This window comes from Cydia fagiglandana, chromosome 25 (assembly GCF_963556715.1).
Source record: "Cydia fagiglandana chromosome 25, ilCydFagi1.1, whole genome shotgun sequence".
Taxonomy (NCBI): domain Eukaryota; kingdom Metazoa; phylum Arthropoda; class Insecta; order Lepidoptera; family Tortricidae; genus Cydia; species Cydia fagiglandana.
Window position 1 is genome coordinate 4865378 of NC_085956.1, and position 18973 is coordinate 4884350.

The 18973-nt window shown below is 38.5% G+C and overlaps 1 protein-coding gene across 3 annotated transcripts; it reads right to left on the bottom strand.

Moving 5' to 3' along the window:
- Positions 1-1782: 1782 nt before the first annotated feature.
- On the bottom strand, positions 1783-18147 carry LOC134676956 (uncharacterized). Of its 3 annotated transcripts, none has more exons than XM_063535334.1 (8): positions 18011-18147; positions 17258-17313; positions 11768-12026; positions 10328-10435; positions 8709-9151; positions 7634-7832; positions 6598-6753; positions 1783-2129 (listed from the first exon to the last, which is right to left on the bottom strand). In XM_063535334.1, exons 2-8 carry the CDS (start codon positions 17305-17307, stop codon positions 2070-2072), a joined length of 1275 nt encoding a protein of 424 aa, XP_063391404.1. In that variant the 5' UTR covers positions 17308-17313; positions 18011-18147; the 3' UTR covers positions 1783-2069. The 3 variants fall into 3 exon arrangements, with proteins under 3 accessions (XP_063391404.1, XP_063391402.1, XP_063391403.1); XM_063535332.1 differs by lacking the exon at positions 18011-18147 and adding an exon at positions 17551-17694; XM_063535333.1 differs by lacking the exon at positions 18011-18147 and having other exon boundaries at positions 17258-17399.
- Positions 18148-18973: the final 826 nt, after the last annotated feature.

Genomic DNA, 18973 nt, shown 5'->3' on the forward strand with positions numbered 1-18973 from the left:
CACCCATCCAAGTACTGACCCCGCCCGACGTTGCTTAACTTTGGTCAGAAATCACGTTTGTTGTATGGGAGCCCCATTTAAATCTTTATTTTATTCTGTTTTTAGTATTTGTTGTTATAGCGGCAACAGAAATACGTCATCTGTGAAAATTTCAACTGTCTAGCTATCACGGTTCGTGAGATACAGCCTGGTGACAGACGGACGGACGGACGGACGGACGGACGGACGGACGGACGGACGGACAGCGAAGTCTTAGTAATAGGGTCCCGTTTTACCTTTTGGGTACGGAACCCTAAAAACTGCGGTCCAAAATTGTTAAAAAAATTGTATCATGTTCCATACAATATTTATTTTTGCGATAAACTGTCCGAACTCTGTTTATTAGTCCAGGTATTTCTAAAGGCGTGTATCCATATTGCGCGGCAAACTATTGAACATTGGCTCGCGAGGCAGCCGCGCGCAATGGATACCGGGTTGGCTCGCGAGCCAACTATAGATGGTCAAGCAAATCATGTCAGTAGAAAAAGGCGCGAAATTCAAATTTTCTATGGGACGATATCCTAGCCTACATTTTTCAAATTTGCCGCCTTTTTCTACTGACAAGATCTGCTTGACCCAGTATAGATCAGATCGCGTTGGTTCGCGCAATGTTCGATAGTTTGCCGCGCAATATGGAGACATGCCTTAACAATATTTTGATGTACATACATATGTATTTAGTTATACATTAACGGCTTTCGCCCCGTGGCTGGTTTATACCAGATCTATTCCAATAAACTGTGTTCTATTTTATAATAAAGGATCTTGTAAATATGTTTTTTTTATTTCCCTCCCATTACCGTTTTTTCCTTTTTTTTAGAGCCTATATTGTGTCCCACTGCCGGGCAAAGGCCTTCCTAGACATCCAATCTTCCCGATTTACTGCAGCATCCGTCCAGTTGCTGAGAAATGCGTCCAGTGCCCTGTTTATCAAAAGCTTTTAACTTGTAATACAAGTGGAAGTCCCTTTCTAACAAAAGCTGTCAAAAAGGGACTTCCACTTGTATTACAAGTTACAAGCTTTTGATAAAGAGGGCACATAGGTCGTCCCGCCATCTCTTACGCTGCGTCTTACGTAAGCGGACAACTCGCGAACGCGACGCGGCGCGGCGCGGCGGGCCCAAGGCGTTCGCGTTCGCAACGAGATCGCCCACGTAGGACACTTCTAGAGGTATCAAAGCATTGATTCACCCCGCGACGCGTCGCTTCGCTTCGCGTGTTGTACGCCTACGCAGTACGCTGCGTTAGGCCGACCATGCCGGCGTTTACATTGCGGCACACACTCCGTGCCATTACCGTTAATTTACTATTTTATATTTTATTTCCAAATAAAACTTAATACCGGGTGTGACCTGTAATATGAGCAAAAAATTTAACTGTAGGCTGTACTCCTCATACTGACCAACATATGTTCAGCGACTTTTAAAAATAACTTGTGGCTTGATTTTTAATACCCTCTAAAATTTATTCTAAGACGCAATGTATTGCTAATTTTGTTATGTTTAAGGCGTGACAAGCAACGTCAATCACAATGTATGGCGTGGCGATGGCGTCCATTGAAGATAATATTTATTTTGTATGAAAAATAAAGAGTTAAAATACTTCATAATTTTTAAAAGTTGTAGAACAAAAGTGTCACCGTTTGAGGAGTACAATCTATGTTTTAATTATTTGCTCATGTTACAGGCCACACCCGGTATAAAATTAGGTAGGTACACCACAGTCGAATGAAAACTAAAAAAATATCACACCTAAAACTAATTATTATTACTTGAATCTAGCCAAGCTACAACTAGATACCTACTTAAAACTAAAAGAATAACAAATTATTAAGTATCTAACTGTAAAAAATCTCATAATCCACCAGCTTCCGGTAAACCCCGAAATTTTAGGCCAAAATATTATATTATAACTCTGTTGGTCGGTCCGCTGGGAAACGTCGGTAAATAAAGGTAATAAATAAATAAATTCACAATAAATAAATAAATAAATAATAAAGTTAAATTTAGTGCGTGCTGGTATCCGATGCCTTAACGCTCCCCAGCGATGGCGTTCAGCATCATGTAATAGGAGAATGATGTCTTCAGGACCTGAAAAATAAATGAAAAACGCGTACTTAATATAAATCTTCTATACAGGGTGATTCATGAGACGTGAGCAGGATTAATCCTGCACACTGAGTAACTGATAATTGATTGATCACCGTCGTATTTAGGTGAAACAACCACACTTTTTCCTATTTTTTAACTTTTTTGCGAAGGCAAATTTGATTCTCTACAATCATGGTCACCCTACAAGACCTAATTAATAAACATAAAACCTCTTTAACCGTAATGACAACATTATGATTACGAAGAAAATAAACTGTCAGACTTGAGTGAGATACGAGTTTTCAAAAGTAACCAGACCGTGATGACATTCAATTTGACACAGAATATCGGTAGTTTAGTATTCTAATTGTAGGGTGACCATGCATGTCGTAAATAAATTAATAACTTTTTTTTTCAACACAACTAGAAAATTAACGTTAACCTCACTAATACTGATACGAAACAGTTGCTTATAATTTACGAAATGCGCAGTGTTAGTCCTGCTCACGTCTCCTGAATCACCCTGTATATATAAATGCAAGTGTCCTGACTGACTGATTCATCAACGCAGAGCCGAAACTACAGAAGCCAGAAAGTTGAAATTTGCACACCAGATTGCATTTACAAAGTGTACAAGAGATAAGAAGCGATTTTGAGAAATTCAACCCCTAAGGGGGTTAAAAAGGGGATGAAAGTTTGTATGGGGTTAAAGTTTTCTTTTAAGCTAGGAATTTGAATCTTCGTAAAAAGATATATTATTAAAATACAAAAAAACTAATTTCAGCGTTTTTGAAAATTCATCCCCTAAGGTGGTGAAAAAGGGGTTGAAAGTTTGTATGGATATCAAAAAAAAATTCAAGTGGTGGACTTGAATCTTTGTATTTAGGGATATTATGAGAAGACAAGAAAAGTAATTTCAGCGTTTTGTAAAATTCATCCCCTAACAGGGTTAAAAAGGGGTTGAAAATTTTAATCCATTACAAATGCTTTGAAACTTCGTAGAAAGGCATAATAGCCGATTACAAAAAAAAGTGATTGCAACGTTTTTGGAAATTCAACCCCTAAGGGGGTTAGAAAGGGGATGAAAGTTCGTCTTCGGGTGCAAATTTTATTTTAAGTTAGGAACTTGAAATACAATTCAAATACAAGAAAACTAATTTTAGAAAATTCATCCCCCAAGGTGGTGAACAAGGGGTTGAAAATTTGTATGGATATCAAAAATTTTTTCGAGCGCGCTACTTGAATCTTTGTATTTGGAGATATTATTAGAAAACAATAAAAGTAATTTTAGCGTTTTGTAAAATTCATCCCCTCACAGGGTTGAAAAGGGGATGAAAGTTTGTATGGGGTTAAAGTTTTCTTTTGAGCTACGAATTTGAAACTTCGTTAAAAGATATATTATTAAAATACAAGAAAACTAATTTCAGCGTTTTTGAAAATTCAACCCTTAAGGTGGTGAAAAAGGGGTTGAAAGTTTGTATGGATTAGACGTGTGCGCCGATTAAAAAATGATCGGCGGCGGCGTTTGCCAAAAAATCGGCGGCGGCGGCGTGTTTTCGGCGTGAAATCGGCGTGACCTTGACTTTCAGGTTTCTTAAGAAAAATCATTAATTTGTTATTTTTCTTGAAAATTTGATCAATGCAGGTTGCTGGTCAGTCAAACTACGTATAGTTTGAATATGCTGTGAGTAAAATAGGGTTTGTAAATGAATATAGGATAGGTAATTGGCTTGCATTAAGAGGTTACCTGGTCCCAATGACCTTCGATCCGATCTGTAACTCTCCGTATTCTCAAGCTTTCCATGGCTTATCCTATTAAAATGCCGTACTTTAACAAAACAGAACTCCACATATCCTTGACATTTGCTAAACATAGTGGACTCCTTTTTAATGTTTTTTTTGTTGTACAAGCACCAGGCTCACTGAGACGTATCTTCTTTCTCGTGTTCTCATTGCTGAGGCTCTCGACCACATGTAATTTGTCTCCATTTCGTGCGGTTATAAGACTTATAAGCCATATGGACTGCACGGTGCAGACTGCCGCAAGCCGACCTCTTCATTTCATAACGTTCAACCATCTCACACATGCTCTAACTCGAGCACGTTTGCCATTCATTCGGCTTAACTCTTGTTCTCCACATCATGCGTTGGATAATATGTCCGAAGAACCTAAGGGCTAACCCATGGCATGTTGGGAAGAGATGAGTGGCGATATAGAGCTCTTTGAGAATGGAGGGGTTTGTTCTTCTAGCTGTCCAAGCAGCACTAGCAGCAGTCTTCGTTCGTTCGTTAACAGTTGACGGTGAATACTTAGGATGACTCAGTTACTTTAATTGGTGTGTCAAATAGTTTCTGCTACTGGCTATTCAGTTTCATTCAATTAATAATTGACGTATATTTGACAACAGTGACATAAATAATACAAAAAAAAACATATTGTAATCCAAAAACCAGTTTGAAATAGCTAATTAACAACACTCAAGGTCACGCCGATTTCACGCCGATCAAATGATCGGCGGCGGCGGCGTGGTCAAACGGCCCGGCGGCGGCGGCGCGCCGGCGCGGCGCACACGTCTAGTATGGATATCAAACATTTATTTCGAGTGTGGGACTTGAATCTTTGTATTTAGGGATATTATTAGAAGACAGGAAAAGTAATTTCAGCGTTTTGTAAAATTCATCCCCTAACAGGGTTAAAAAGGGGTTGAAAGTTTGTATCCATTACAAATGGTTTTGAAACTTCTTAGAAAGGCATAATAGCCGATTACAAAAAAAAAGTGATTGCAACGTTTTTTGAATTTCAACCCCTAAGGGGGTTAAAAAAGGGGATGGAAGTTCGTCTGCCGGTGCAAATTTTATTTTAAGCAAGGAACTTGAAACTTTGTAAAAACGTTTTAAATTAAAATACAAGAAAACTCATTTCAGCGTTTTTGAAAATTCATCCCCTAAGGTGGTGAAAAAGGGGTTGAAAGTTTGTATGGATATCAAACATTTTTTCGAGCGCGGGACTTGAATCTTTGTATTTGGGGATACTATTAGAAGACAATAAAAGTAATTTCAGCGTTTTGTAAAATTCATCCCCTAACAGGGTTAAAATGGGTTTCAAAGTTTAAATCCATTACAAATGCTTTGAAAATTCTTAGAAAGCCATAATAGCCGATTACAAAAAAAAAAGTAATTGCAACGTTCTTGGAAATTCAACCCCTAAGGGGGTTAAAAAGGGGATGAAAGTTCGTCTTCAGGTGCAAATTTTATTTGAAGCTAGGAACTTGAAACTTTGTAAAAAGGTATTATATTAAAATACAAGAAAACTAATTTCAGCGTTTTTGAAAATTCATCCCTATGGTGGTGAAAACGGGGTTGAAAGTTTGTATGGATATCATGCATTTTTTCGAGCGCGGGTTTTGAATCTTTGTATTTGGGTATATTATTAGAAGACAATAAAAGTGATTTCAGCGATTTGTAAAATTCATCCCCTAACAGGGTTAAAATGGGTTTCAAAGTTTAAATCCATTACAAATGCTTTGAAAATTCTTAGAAAGCCATAATAGCCGATTACAAAAAAAAAAGTAATTGCAACGTTCTTGGAAATTCAACCCCTAAGGGGGTTAAAAAGGGGATGAAAGTTCGTCTTCAGGTGCAAATTTTATTAGAAGCTAGGAACTTGAAACTTTGTAAAAAGGTATTATATTAAAATACAAGAAAACTAATTTCAGCGTTTTTGAAAATTCATCCCTATGGTGGTGAGAAAGGGTTGAAAGTTTGTATGGAGATCAGATATTTTGTGAGTGCGGAATGCGGAACTTGAATCTTTGTATAAGGGCATAGGTACCTATTATGAGAATACAAGAAAAGTAATTTCAGCAACCAACATCAAAATCCACTTGACTTAAAACTTCATACAACTTGCTAAAAAAGAAAAGTACTTAATTTCAACATTGCTTGGATATGAAAATTATAGGTACTAAAGATGTAAAATGTTGAAGATAAGATTCCACGCGGACGAAGTCGCGGGCAACAGCTAGTCATTTGATATTCACTAGCCGCTCTTCGGTGAAGGAAAAAATCGTGAAATCGTGAGGAAACAGGCCTATAGTTTCCCCTTTGGGTTGGAAGCGCAGATGGCAGTCGCTTTCGTAAAAACTAGTGCTTTTATTACGTCAATTCTTGGGATTAGTCGTCAAGTGGACCCCAGGCACAGAATAAATAATAGTACAGGGGTACAGAAGATTCACTCTGTAACAAAACGCGTTTGTTACGATTAGGACAGATATGACCGCTAGGTAGCGATAGCGCCACGCGCGGCCTATTAGCTAGCCACCAAAATTGGTGTGGGACGGATGTACTTGTAGCTACCTGTTGCAAAGCGACGAAATCGCGGAGTGAGCCACACCTGCCCCAGGGTCCCTTGAGACGGGTCAAAATGCCGGGATACCGCGAGGGAGAAGACATTGAGTTTAGAACAAACCGCGGCCATGGTCCTCAAGCCCACGGGTACCATCTTGGCGGCCTTGAGCGTGATGGGGGTCTGCGCCCTCTGCAGCAGGACCATCACAGTCTTGCGGTTGCTGGCGTCCATGCACTGCCACGGCATCGCGTACACGGCGTCAATCAGCTGCTCGCTCTGCCAATACGAGGTCACTTTCAGGATCAGTTCTAATGGCTCCTTTACACGATGGGCCAACGCCGGCCACTCCAAGGGACGCAGCCATGCGGTAGAATGAGATAGCAATATCACTTGCTCTCTCTCTAACGCATAAATGCGGCGTCCCTTGGAGTGGCCCGGTCGTGTAGAGCAGCGGTCCAACGTGCGGCCCGCGGGCCGCATGCGGCTCGTGAAACTGTCACTTGCGGCCCGAGTGCCGCCTTGGCTATTTTGTATGTAATAGTGACAAACGACAATGTCTCATAAAGTCATAAATATTAACAAAGTACGGCCCGCGTCACCTCCGTTAACTACTATGTGGCTGGCTGCTAAAAGGTTGCCGACCGCTGGTGTAGAGGAACCATAAAGAGGGCGCTTGCATCTGTCAAGAGGGCGCTGTTAATTTCATGTAAAGAGTGACAGTTCAGTATAGTATGAAAAAATAGTTCCAGTGAAATTCCGCAACATGGCGTGTGATCATAATATTCCTGGTCATACTTTAAAACATAGTTGATCAACTTCTTAATTTAATGAAATATGCCAAAATAATATCAAATCTTTTTGTGAGAGATGAGATTTATTAATTTTGTAAATTGTCACTGAGAATCAAAACTATAACAAAATTCAGCGCACTCATCAAACGTCCACTCAGAGAAAGACGTGGGGACAGCCACGGTAATTTAATTAGCGAATGCGTCAGTGTGACAGGTCATAGGTAATCATAATTTTATGAAAATGGGACTTTATAGGTCATGTCATGTCTCAATATAATAAGCAAGAGTATAATAAACGGATTCCACATTCGTCGGATGGATTCAAGTCGGACAATTAACACAAGAATTACCAATATTACTATTACCTTAGTACTTATCATTTCGAAAAGTATAGAAACTTGAATCAATTGTAGATGGATCCCGAAAGTTAACGGTCCGTATTTTGCCAGCGCGTCTGCCGTCAGAGAGGAAACCTCAAGCAATAATGTGCAGGTCAGGAGTTGCATCAGCAAATAAAATGCAAACAATTCCTCACTAAACGCGTCGGAGCACTTGTCCACAAACCTGTAATCAATTATACAATACTAAATAAATACTCTTTCATGAATACCTACCTTGATATTATTTACCAACATTTCCTCTACCAGTCACCAGAATCAAATAATACTGCCATATTACATTGTTTTATCGAAGTTAAAAGTTACCCTGTGACGCCTCCAAATGGGCCCCCCTTTCTGTGACGCACATGCTATAGCATTCGTCTTTGTATGGCAGTTCCCTTAGTAGCCCGGCAGGTGCGTCTGGGAGTAGAGTAGACACGTGCAATTTGGGTGAATTTCAATAAGAAAACAATGCAAATAATAGAGAAAGTTTAAAACAATTCAAGCGACGGGGGACTTATCGCTAAAAAGCGATCTCCTCCAGATAACCATCATTAACATCATTAGTTAAATTCTATGCTTTGACTGGTGGAAGGTAGAGACTGCCTAGCATTAAGTCCGCCTGTACGATTATATTTACTTTTATGTAATAAATAAAGATAAATTAAATAAATTTATCATTAGAGATTAACAGGCTACTGCAACTATTTCAAAACATACCATACCTGACAATGAGTCAAAAACATTTTGTACCTATGAGTTCAAGTTATTTTAAGACTTTCCTGTCGACATCGTAAAACTGAGCCAAATTTTCGTACTTTAATAATAATGGCATGAAGTCTTAAAGGGCCCACTGATTGACAGCCCGCCGGACGGTATCAGCCTGTCAGTTAGAACAAAATTTTGACAGTTCCGAACAACTTTAGAAAATGTACCCAAATCGTTATATTTCGTAATGTCCACAGAAAAAACTGATCCTCCTGAATCCTGACCTCCTTAGACCGTCTTAATCGTATTGAATAATATATTTCGTGTTAAATAATATTTTCCTGAAACTTACTTTATGATTAGTTTGTGGTGTTCGATGATTTCCTTTAATATCTCTCGGACTCTCATATTCTCTTCTGTCGAATACATGCCGTCCTTCGGAGTTATGCTTGACAAATTGTGCTTCAAAATTTTAAGATGCCCCCAAATTTGAAAGACAATAAGACAAAGTAGAAGGTCGAATACTACGACGCCAATTATAGTATTATAGGAGGTAGGAAGATTGAATAAGAAGAGTAACCAATAACCCTTTATGGTGGTATACACGTCTTCGGTGAAACAGTGGTAGTACACGGCTTGCTCAAAGGTGCGGTTGGCGGGCCGGTCCGGGCCGAACATTCCGTTGTTGTAGTTGTTGTACCACGGCATGAAAATGAACAGGGTTAAACCGCATATCATCTGACCGACCAAGTACAATGTGAATATCACTGATATGTTGTGGATCTGCGTATGCATCTAAACAGAATGCCAATATAACTATTTAATTTATTTTTTAATCGTATTAGACAATAAATATGATGAACTAGCTTTTGCCCGCGAGTTCGTCTGCGTGGAAATAGTTTCAGCAGTTAGAGTAAGTATAACGCCTGGATAATATATAATGGCAATAATTTTGAGCCTGTCATGCAGGAAATTATAAATGTTATAATTTTTTGAATAAAAAAATACAGCGTAATGTAATTTACTATTTTTTATATATTTAGCAGCTTACTGATACAAACCGAATTCCACGCGAGCGGAGCCGCGGGCACAGCTAGTAATACATATACTTAATTGCTTGCACTAGTTAACAGGGAATTCATTAATTTTCTCATTTCCAATGACAATCCCTCTTTTGGTGACTTCCGACATAAAAACTATCCTGATGTCCTTCCCCGGGACTCAAACTACCTCTGCCATGCCAAATTTTAACTAAATCCGTTCAGCGGTTTAAGCGTGAAGAGGTAACAGAACAGACACACTTTCGCATTTATAATATTAATATGGATTGCAAGTAACACATTCAATGACTCATGTCATTTTTTATCAGTCTGTAGGATCAAAAAAAAAACGGGCAAGTGCGAGTCGGACTCGCGCACGAAGGGTTCCGTACCATAATGCAAAAAAAGGCATATAAAAAACGGTCACCCATCCAAGTACTGACCCCGCCCGACGTTGCTTAACTTCGGTCAAAAATCACGTTTGTTGTATGGGGGCCCCACTTAAATCTTTATTTTATTCTGTTTTTAGTATTTGTTGTTATAGCGGCAACAGAAATACATCATCTGTGAAAATTTCAACTGTCTAGCTGTCACGGTTCGTGAGATACAACCTGGTGACAGACAGACGGACGGACGGACGGACGGACAGCAGAGTCTTAGTAATAGGGTCCCGTTTTACCCTTTGGGTACGGAACCCTAATTAAAAACTACCTAAACAGTTGGAGAAAGATGACTTATTTGGAGATATTAAGTTAAAGCCGACCACTGACTAACAGTCCGCCGGACGATATCGGCCGGTCAGTTGTTCGGAACTGTCAAATTTTTGTTCTAACTGACTGGCCAATATCGTCCGGCGGCCTGTTAGTCAGTGGTCGGACTGGTCGGCTTAAGACTTATAAAAGCAAAAGTTAAGCGATATGTACAAACAAACCTTCGAAGCGTACAGCGTCCGATTCTTGAAGTAAAACAGGTGGAATTCTAGTAAGTAATCCTTTATTATATCTCGATATTTAGCCGTCCGAGACATCAATAACCTTTGCTGGAATATATAAAATGAAATATTTATTATGCTGGTAGCTATAATAGTATAAATAATTGTCCAGGCGACGAAAAGAAGACACGAGTTAGACAAAAAAAAGCTACAGATGAAGTTCTAATAAGGCCTGATTCGAATTCAATCTGCCAAATTGAAAACCCTATTAATGGTACTGAAGCTAGCTGAATCAAGATTTGTTTTTCCATAATTTATTGAAAATTTGTTTAAAAATTGTTATTTATAAGTAAATTCATCATTTTCCATTTCTTCCCGCTCCTGTCGTTAGTTTTGTTGTATGCCCTCCATCATACATCCGACAGTGTTTTTTGACAGTTTCTTAGTTTGAGTCCTATCAAGAACAATGTTTATTTTGAAATATTATATTGCATATAGTTTTTGTTGTTTTAACGAACTAATTCCTTGGACACTCCACTCCATACCGTTCAATAGGTCAATACTGTGGGACTTTGTTGAATCAAGTTTTTTGGTCCGATTTCGAGGGTACTGGCTTAAGCATGCTGATTGCCTCATAAACATCGTGGATCATCTCCAAATATTATCAAAGTAATATTGGAAATCCGCATTATTAAACTAAAGCTGCGAACCGTTTCTTTTAGTGATGTTGGTGTCGATTTCTCTGTCGAAAAGTAACCAATGCCCGGTAACTGACACCACATCGACGAAATTCCTGATACGCCAGATATTTGAAGATATGTCTAGATCCTCATTGTTTCATGGATATTGCAATGAAATTACCTTTCAGTATTGGTATAGTATTAGGTAACAGGTTATGTTGGAAATTAGTTATGTGCAAGTTTCTTCCATACTTATCAAGTTTTTGACAGCAATTTGGCGCCTAATTAAAAAGACGGCGGCGTTTATTTGATTTTTTTGATCATCTTAGAATTGATAAAAAAAAAATTTTTTGGTATAATAATTTTGTGATTCTGATAATTATAATGTCGTAGTGTATATATAAAGTAAGCTAGAAAATATCCAAGAAAAATCACTCTGAATTTGTCAAATTTGTTTCGAATCAGGCCTTAGAAGAATTACAATCAGAAATAAATAAACCGTTTAGACGACAACGGTTTCACTCACTTGAATTTTTAGTCGCTATTGGCGACATGTTTTGGGCCCTTTGGGGTTTGCAGTCGCCGCGAGCACTCGAGCCTGAGGAAGGACCCCCGACGAGCCCGAAACATGTCGCCAATAGCGGCTAAAAATTCAAGTGAGTGAAACCGTTCTCGTCTAAACAGTTTAAAATCTCACGAAAGTTTAATACAGAAATAAATACTAAGTTTTGACTTTAAAACTTAGTTCTTAAACACTTACCAAAAACAATAATTTCAAAAATATGCACAATAACACGTGCCCGGCATCGAAAAACGAAATCGTCTCTCTCCTGTACCAGATGTAGGCTGCACCCAAAATGAGAAAAACTATGGCGACCAAGATCAACAGCATATTATACATGGACAGTATAAAGTCAAGCCGACGCCGGCCGAAATGCCTGTATGGCCAACAGCCGATGGAGCTTAACATGAAACTCAGCATGCTGATGTACTTGAAATCGAGGGGCGACGTTGCGTCACTGAAAAACAAAAATATCTAAGGTCACTGTAGATTTAAAAGTTTTAAAACTTATGTTCTAAGGGGCCCACTGATTAACAGTCCGCCGGACGGTATCGGCCTGTCAGTTAGAACAAAATTTTGACAGTTCGGAATAACTGACAGGCCGATACCGTCCGGCGGACTGTTAATCAGTGGGCCCCTGGATAAGGAAGCCATGCTGAAGTAAGATTGACATAAATTTGCAAACTATCACAGTTTAATTGTAGTTCCCGACGCAAAACGAGGGGTGTTTTATGCTTGATGCTAATGCCTGACTGAGACATTGTAGCTCTCCAACGGATGGACCGATTTCGATGAGGTTCTTTTACGTGAAAACGAGTTTGCTTGCGGACGTTCATGTCTATGTTTGATTAATAAAAATAGATCCAGCAGTTTGAAGAGTATCCGCTCTTTTCCCAAATAATGTAATGCATTTTTGGCAAAAAATATTTTTTTTCAGCGTGATGCGTTTTTAAATTTAATAGGTATCGCTTCACTCTTTTGACAATATTTCTAAATGTTCAAGAAAATAATTGTTGGAAATAATCATGTTGCGGATTTTAATTTCCTTACATGATTGTTAATTAGATAACACAAGCAGTCCTGTTTATTTAATAAATACTTAAAATCAAAGCTTAATGACGATGTCTTTGATGGTCTGATTTAAAAACCGTAGCGGTTTTGATTCGCCGGGTAAAGGGTAACAAATTACTAAATATTTATGTAAATGTCAACAAAAAGAATAAAGAGTATAAAATTAGTATAAAAATAAAATGAACTACAATTAGGATAACTAAAGCTAAAAAAGAGGCCTTGGTCCTTACCATCACGCAGGCAGCGTTCCCGCGCTGGATTGCTATGGCCAATCTTTGCGCGAGAAAGCTGCCTGCGCAAGGGTCACCTGTGGCCTGCCTAACGCTGCGTCTTACGTAAGCGAACAACTCGCGAACGCGACGCGGCACGGCACGGCGCGGCGGGCCCAAGACGTTCGCGTTTGCAACGAGATCGCCCACGTAGGACACTTCTAAGTATAGGTATCAAAGGATTGATTCACCCCGCGCCGCATCGCTTCGTTTCGCGTTCGCGTGTTGTTCGCAGCCTACGTAGTACGCTGCGTTAGGCGTTTGCTGAGCGCCTAAATGATTTTAGGTCAACTACTCAACTTTAGCTAGCGAGCGCTGGTGGCCTAGCGGTAAGAGCGTGCAACTTGCAATCCGGAGGTCGCGGGTTCAAACCCCGGCTCGTACCAATGAGTTTTTCGGAACTTATGTACGAAATATCATTTGATATTTACCAGTCGCTTTTCGGTGAAGGAAAACATCGTGAGGAAACCTGCATACACCTGCGAAGAAATTCAAAGGTGTATGTGAAGTCCCCAATCCGCATTGGGCTAGCGTGGGGACTATAGCCCAAGCCCTCTCGCGCTCGAGAGGAGGCCTGTGCCCAGCAGTGGGACGTATATAGGCTGAGATGATGATGATGATGATGACTCAACTTTATGAACCAAATATTTCATAGCAATTTAGTGCAAGATTTTATCTGTAAAAGTGTCAAATTAAATATGTATTTAAATGTATTAACATTTAAATATTTAATTTTTTTTTTAATTTTTTGTTATATAAAAAACACATACATAAACAGTAACAAAAATTTCGCCAAACTGTACAACAGTTTGTTGGCGGTGCGCTCTTATATTTTATCTTAAATCAACAGTTAACAAACTCAAATAGAAATAGAAGTGCACAGAAAGCAAACAAGTATAACTAGATACCAGCAGTTCACCTCGATTTAACTACACTATAAGTAATAATAATGCTATGTACTGTACCTATACCTATACTAACAGTGGTTTTTAGAATAATTATTTAACAATATTTCTTTAAGCTTCGCCTTAAGACTACCTATTTTTACACGACTGCCCAAACAAAAAGAGTGTATTGTTTTCAGCGTTCATGTTTGTATGTATGTGAGTTTCTTTATTCCACCATAACTTCTGAATGCCTTGACCGATTTAGATAAATGATATATCATTAGAATCCTTACGTCATCCCGACTAACATAGGCTATGTGACGTCATAATAAAATCAATATGGCGGACATAATACATGATATTGCGTGATGTTTAGAAAAAAATGTGAATAGAATTGTAGGTACTTGCCTACTAATTCAACCCGACTGCAAATAAAAAAAAAAACAAATTTTGATTTTACACGTGCATAGGTAGGTACATACCAACCTCGATCATTTCTTCTTAACTTTAGAATCCCTCATACTAAGAGTGTCAGGCATAGATAGCCCGACGTATGTGGCACGATGTATGCGTTCCAAAACCGGGCGAAGAAGGCGCCCTCATACTTAAAGCGTCGGGCGTAGCCCGACCTACGTGGCGCGCCGAACGTGTACCAAACCCACTCAGAGTGTCGGGCGTAGGTAGCCCGACGTATGTGGCACGATGTATGCGTTCCAAAACCGGGCGCCGAAGGCGCCCTCATACTTAAAGCGTCGGGCGTAGCCCGACCTACGTGGCGCGCCCAACGCGTACCAAACCCGGCGCCCGGTAGCCCGACGTACGTTGCGCGCTGTACGCTTACCAATCTCGGGCGCCCCCGGCGCCCTCATACTTAAAGCGTCGGGCGTAGCCCAACGTACGTGGCGCGCTGTATGCATTCCAAAACCGGGCGCCTTCGGCGCCCTCATACTAAGAGTGTCAGGCGTAGGTAGCCCGACGTATGTGGTGCGCCGTACCCATACTAAGAGTGTCGGGCGTAGGTAGCCCGACGTACGTGGCGCGCTGCACGCGGTGCAGAGCTAGCTGCCTTCGACTTTCTCTTACTAAAAGTGTCGGGCTTAGCCCGACGTGCGTGTCGCGTTGTGCGCATACAAAAGCCGGGCGCCTTCGGCGCCCTCATACTAAAAGAGTCGAGCGTAGCCCAACGTACGTGGCACGCTGCACGCGGTCCAAAATTATGAGTCTTTATTGTGGACCTTCAAACCCTCATGGCCATTGTAATTAAAAATGTCTTCTTCTTTTTAAGAAGTTAAGAAGCTATATTAAAAAATGTCGAATATCCCAAATTGTGAACACATCCACATATTATCCACAGAAAAGACGCCCGGACGTATTCCGGGACGGTGAGCTTAATTAAAAGGCCCCAGGAGCTAATATCCACATAAAAAAAAACTTCGTGGACAAACTAAATGGCCGGGGGAACTCTATATACCTATAAATCATAGTTTTATACTTAGTATTTTTCACTAAAATGTTTAAAATAAAATTAATTAATTAAAAAATTAAAAACACGACTGCTGCATTTTAAAGCGAACTGAAAAGCTAAAAATAATGTTCATATGTTAGTTACATAACTTTATAAATCTAAATTGGAATGTAAATATACACTCACGGTCATTCACAGTAAATACAAAGGGCTATGCGCATTTATGGCCGTGACGTAGGTACGTGTACATTTACTTTCTATTGCAGTCGGGGGACTTTTTTAATGAGATGCACTTAGGCACAGGCACACCAAGGTCCCCCGACTGTAATTGAAATTAAATGTACACGTACCTACGTCACGGCCATAAATGCGCATAGCCCTTTGTATTTACTGTGAATGACCGTGAGTGTATATTTACATTCCAATTTAGATTTATAAAGTTATGTAACTAACATATGAACATTATTTTTAGCTTTTCAGTTCGCTTTAAAATGCAGCAGTCGTGTTTTTAATTTTTTAATTAATTAATTAATTTATTTTTTTCCAGTAAGAGAGGGTAAGTTTCCAGTAATTTCTCCTCTTTATTTTATTTATTCCTAAAATTATTTAGGAATAAATAAATACGGCTTATAGGTTCAGTTCGACATGAAAAGTAGAAATAAAATAAAATGGAACTAAACAATTTCCATACAAAATTGTTGCCATGTTTAAGCATTTTACTTCACAAATTTTGACAGTTACGAAGAAAGTGGCGCCCTCATTTATTTTCTACTATGTTATGTCGCACTGTACTCTATATATACTTGGTCAAGCAGATCTTGTCAGTAGATAAAGGCGGCAAATTTGAAAAATGTAGGCGCGAAGGGATAGTGTCATAGAAAATTTGAATTTCGCGCCTTTTTCTACTGACAAGATTTGCTTGACCATCTATAGTTGTGTTTGCTCAGAGCAAAAAAAGGCCAACCTCGGCGTTGCATGAACAAGAGATTTCCTTTGGCAGGATTGGTCCTTAGGACCCAAGGATGGATTTAAGAAGTGGAGCCACCCAGATTTTTGATGCAGGTGGGGGTGGGGGGGTTTTAAGCGTCTGCGACGTTTGAGGTTAATAATTCTTTAAGTTTAGGTTCTAAGTCAAGTTTAGTATCATTTTCAACTAAATCAAAGATGTAGACATAGATTTCATCGAAATCGGTTCAGCGTTTATTGATTTCCCATACAATCCTACACCTTACTTTTCATTTTTATTTAAGGTATTTTTTTGGAATAAAAACTATCCTATGTTCTTCCCGGGACTCAAACTATCTCTATACCAAATTTTATCTAAATCGGTTCAGCGGTTATTGAATCACCATACAAATTTCCTCCTCCCTTTTCACACCCTTAAGGGATGATTTTTGAGATTAAAAGTATGCTATGTTATTCCCTGGGATTCAAACTATCTCTGTACCAAATTTTAACTAAATTGGTTCAGCAGTTTAGTTAAAATTTGTCAGCGTGAAGAGGAATTTAAAAAAAGTATTTTTTTCATATTTTATGTGTTTTTACTTCGGAATGGTGTCATTATGATATCAGAAATGAATTCGGCACCCCCGATTTATACGGAAACGATACCAAACTTGACCTAGTAGCTTAAATGATACAGATATCAAGATCAAGTTGAGAGCCCCCCCCCCCCCACCCCCGCCCCCAAAAAATTACATCATAAATCTCGGTGGCTCCACTTCTTGAATCCATCCCTGGGTCCTAAGGACCAATCCTGCCAAAGGAAATTTCTTGTTCATGCAACGCCGTATGTTAGGCCCAGCGCCATCCGCTAATACTGTCAAGCAAATCTTGTCAGTATATATAGGCAACAAATAAAAAAAACCAGGCGCGAAGGGTTATCTTCCCATAGAAAATTTAAATTTCGCGCCTTTTTCTACAGACAAGATTTGCTTGACCAAAATTTACATTTTATTATGTTATTAATTTTAAAATAAGTAGGTAAGTATCTTACCGGTCTTCAAATCGTCTTTTCAGAGAATAAAAAACTTGTGTGTGCAACATGACGCACTAAAAAATAAAATTTTGTAAGTATGACAATGATAAAAAGATAATTATGACGTGATGCATGCAACACGTAAAAATAATCAACGGTTTAATAAAGATTAAGGTTTTATAGCCTCGTTTTTAGCTAGTTAATACAAGTTAGGCGCTAAATTCGGGCGCTAAAAGGAGCTTTTTCTAAATTTCCGAGTTGACATAATTTTAATTAAATATCGAAATATTTTATTAATGTTTTTTTTTAACCTGATGAATGCTGAGTAATCCTTCCTCTGTTCACCGCAAATTTAAAGCATTTGTTTCTTTCACATGTTTAAGCACACCTACACGTGGCTAATTAACCCTACCGACCTATTTCTAAAATAATACTTTATTAGCAATCCGCTAATAAACTACATATTATGTATAAAGGTTTCATAGCGAAAATAGTGCTGGGATAAATAGATAAATTGTTTATACGACAACGGTTTCACTCACTTGAATTTTTAGTCGCTATTGGAGTGTGACACCGTTGTCGTATAAACAATTTTAAATATGTCTTACGAAAGTTTAATATCGATTAAACAGATATATTTGTTATAAGGTAAGGCGAACAGTATGAGGATTCAAGTGTTTGTCTTGCCCCGGTAATAGTCTTACCCTACCTTACCTTAGATCGGTATTTGGTATATAAGTAGGTATCTAATATGAAAGGAAATATTAATACCTACTTAACAACACTTTAAACTCTCGTGTTATGTAGGTATACCGCGAATTTAAGGTAGAAAAAATGAAATCATATCGCGGTAGACCCGTTCGGGTAATTCATTATGAATACTTTAACTATTCAAAATTTACTGACACAAGTATGTATTCAGTGCACGATATATGCACCACCGTTATAACTTTATATGCGAGCTAGTCAGATTTCTATTCTAGTTCGTTGGTAGAGTCAGGCGGAGAAAAGTCTGCAGCGCTTTTGATAGGCCACGCAGTGCAAGTGTCATTTTAGATAGATAGATAGATAGATAATATTTATTTCTGATTGAAAATTTACATGTATTCCTTAAAAATAGCAGAAATTCACAAAAAGATCGTCAAGTGTATACAAACAAAATTTAAAGAATAATAAAAAAGAATAGTAAATTATGAATCAGTAATGTCAAAAATAAAATAGAAATCAAAATTAAAATGTTGTAAAACTTATAAAACTAAAATCTAAAACTATTTGGTATATAATACTAGGGCTTACCTAGGTAATATAATGTCAAGTTCCATAAATAAAATGTCAAAAATCAATACAAAAAAAAAAAAAACAATAATTCAAATTTATGTCAAGTAATTTTTTTTTATATTTGTATTGTTCACTGTACTCTTTGACAGAGTACAGCGATGTCGTTAATAATAGTTCTTTGAGTCGGCGATCAAAATAGTCTTTAAAAATCAAACATTTCACATTTTTCCCGCGCCGTGCGTTGTTGTCGCGTATATGCCTACACGATTATTGATGATATATTGTTGTCAAGCACTAGTTATTGGCTATTACCATTAATATTCCTAGTGATTACGCTTACCCTGTAATAGGCATTGCAATGGGATAATGAGCTAATTTCATTGATAATTGGTTGAAGAAATACATCAAAGAGCGCCCCGCGTAAATTAATATCGAATTTTCGCGGCGAGGTCTCAG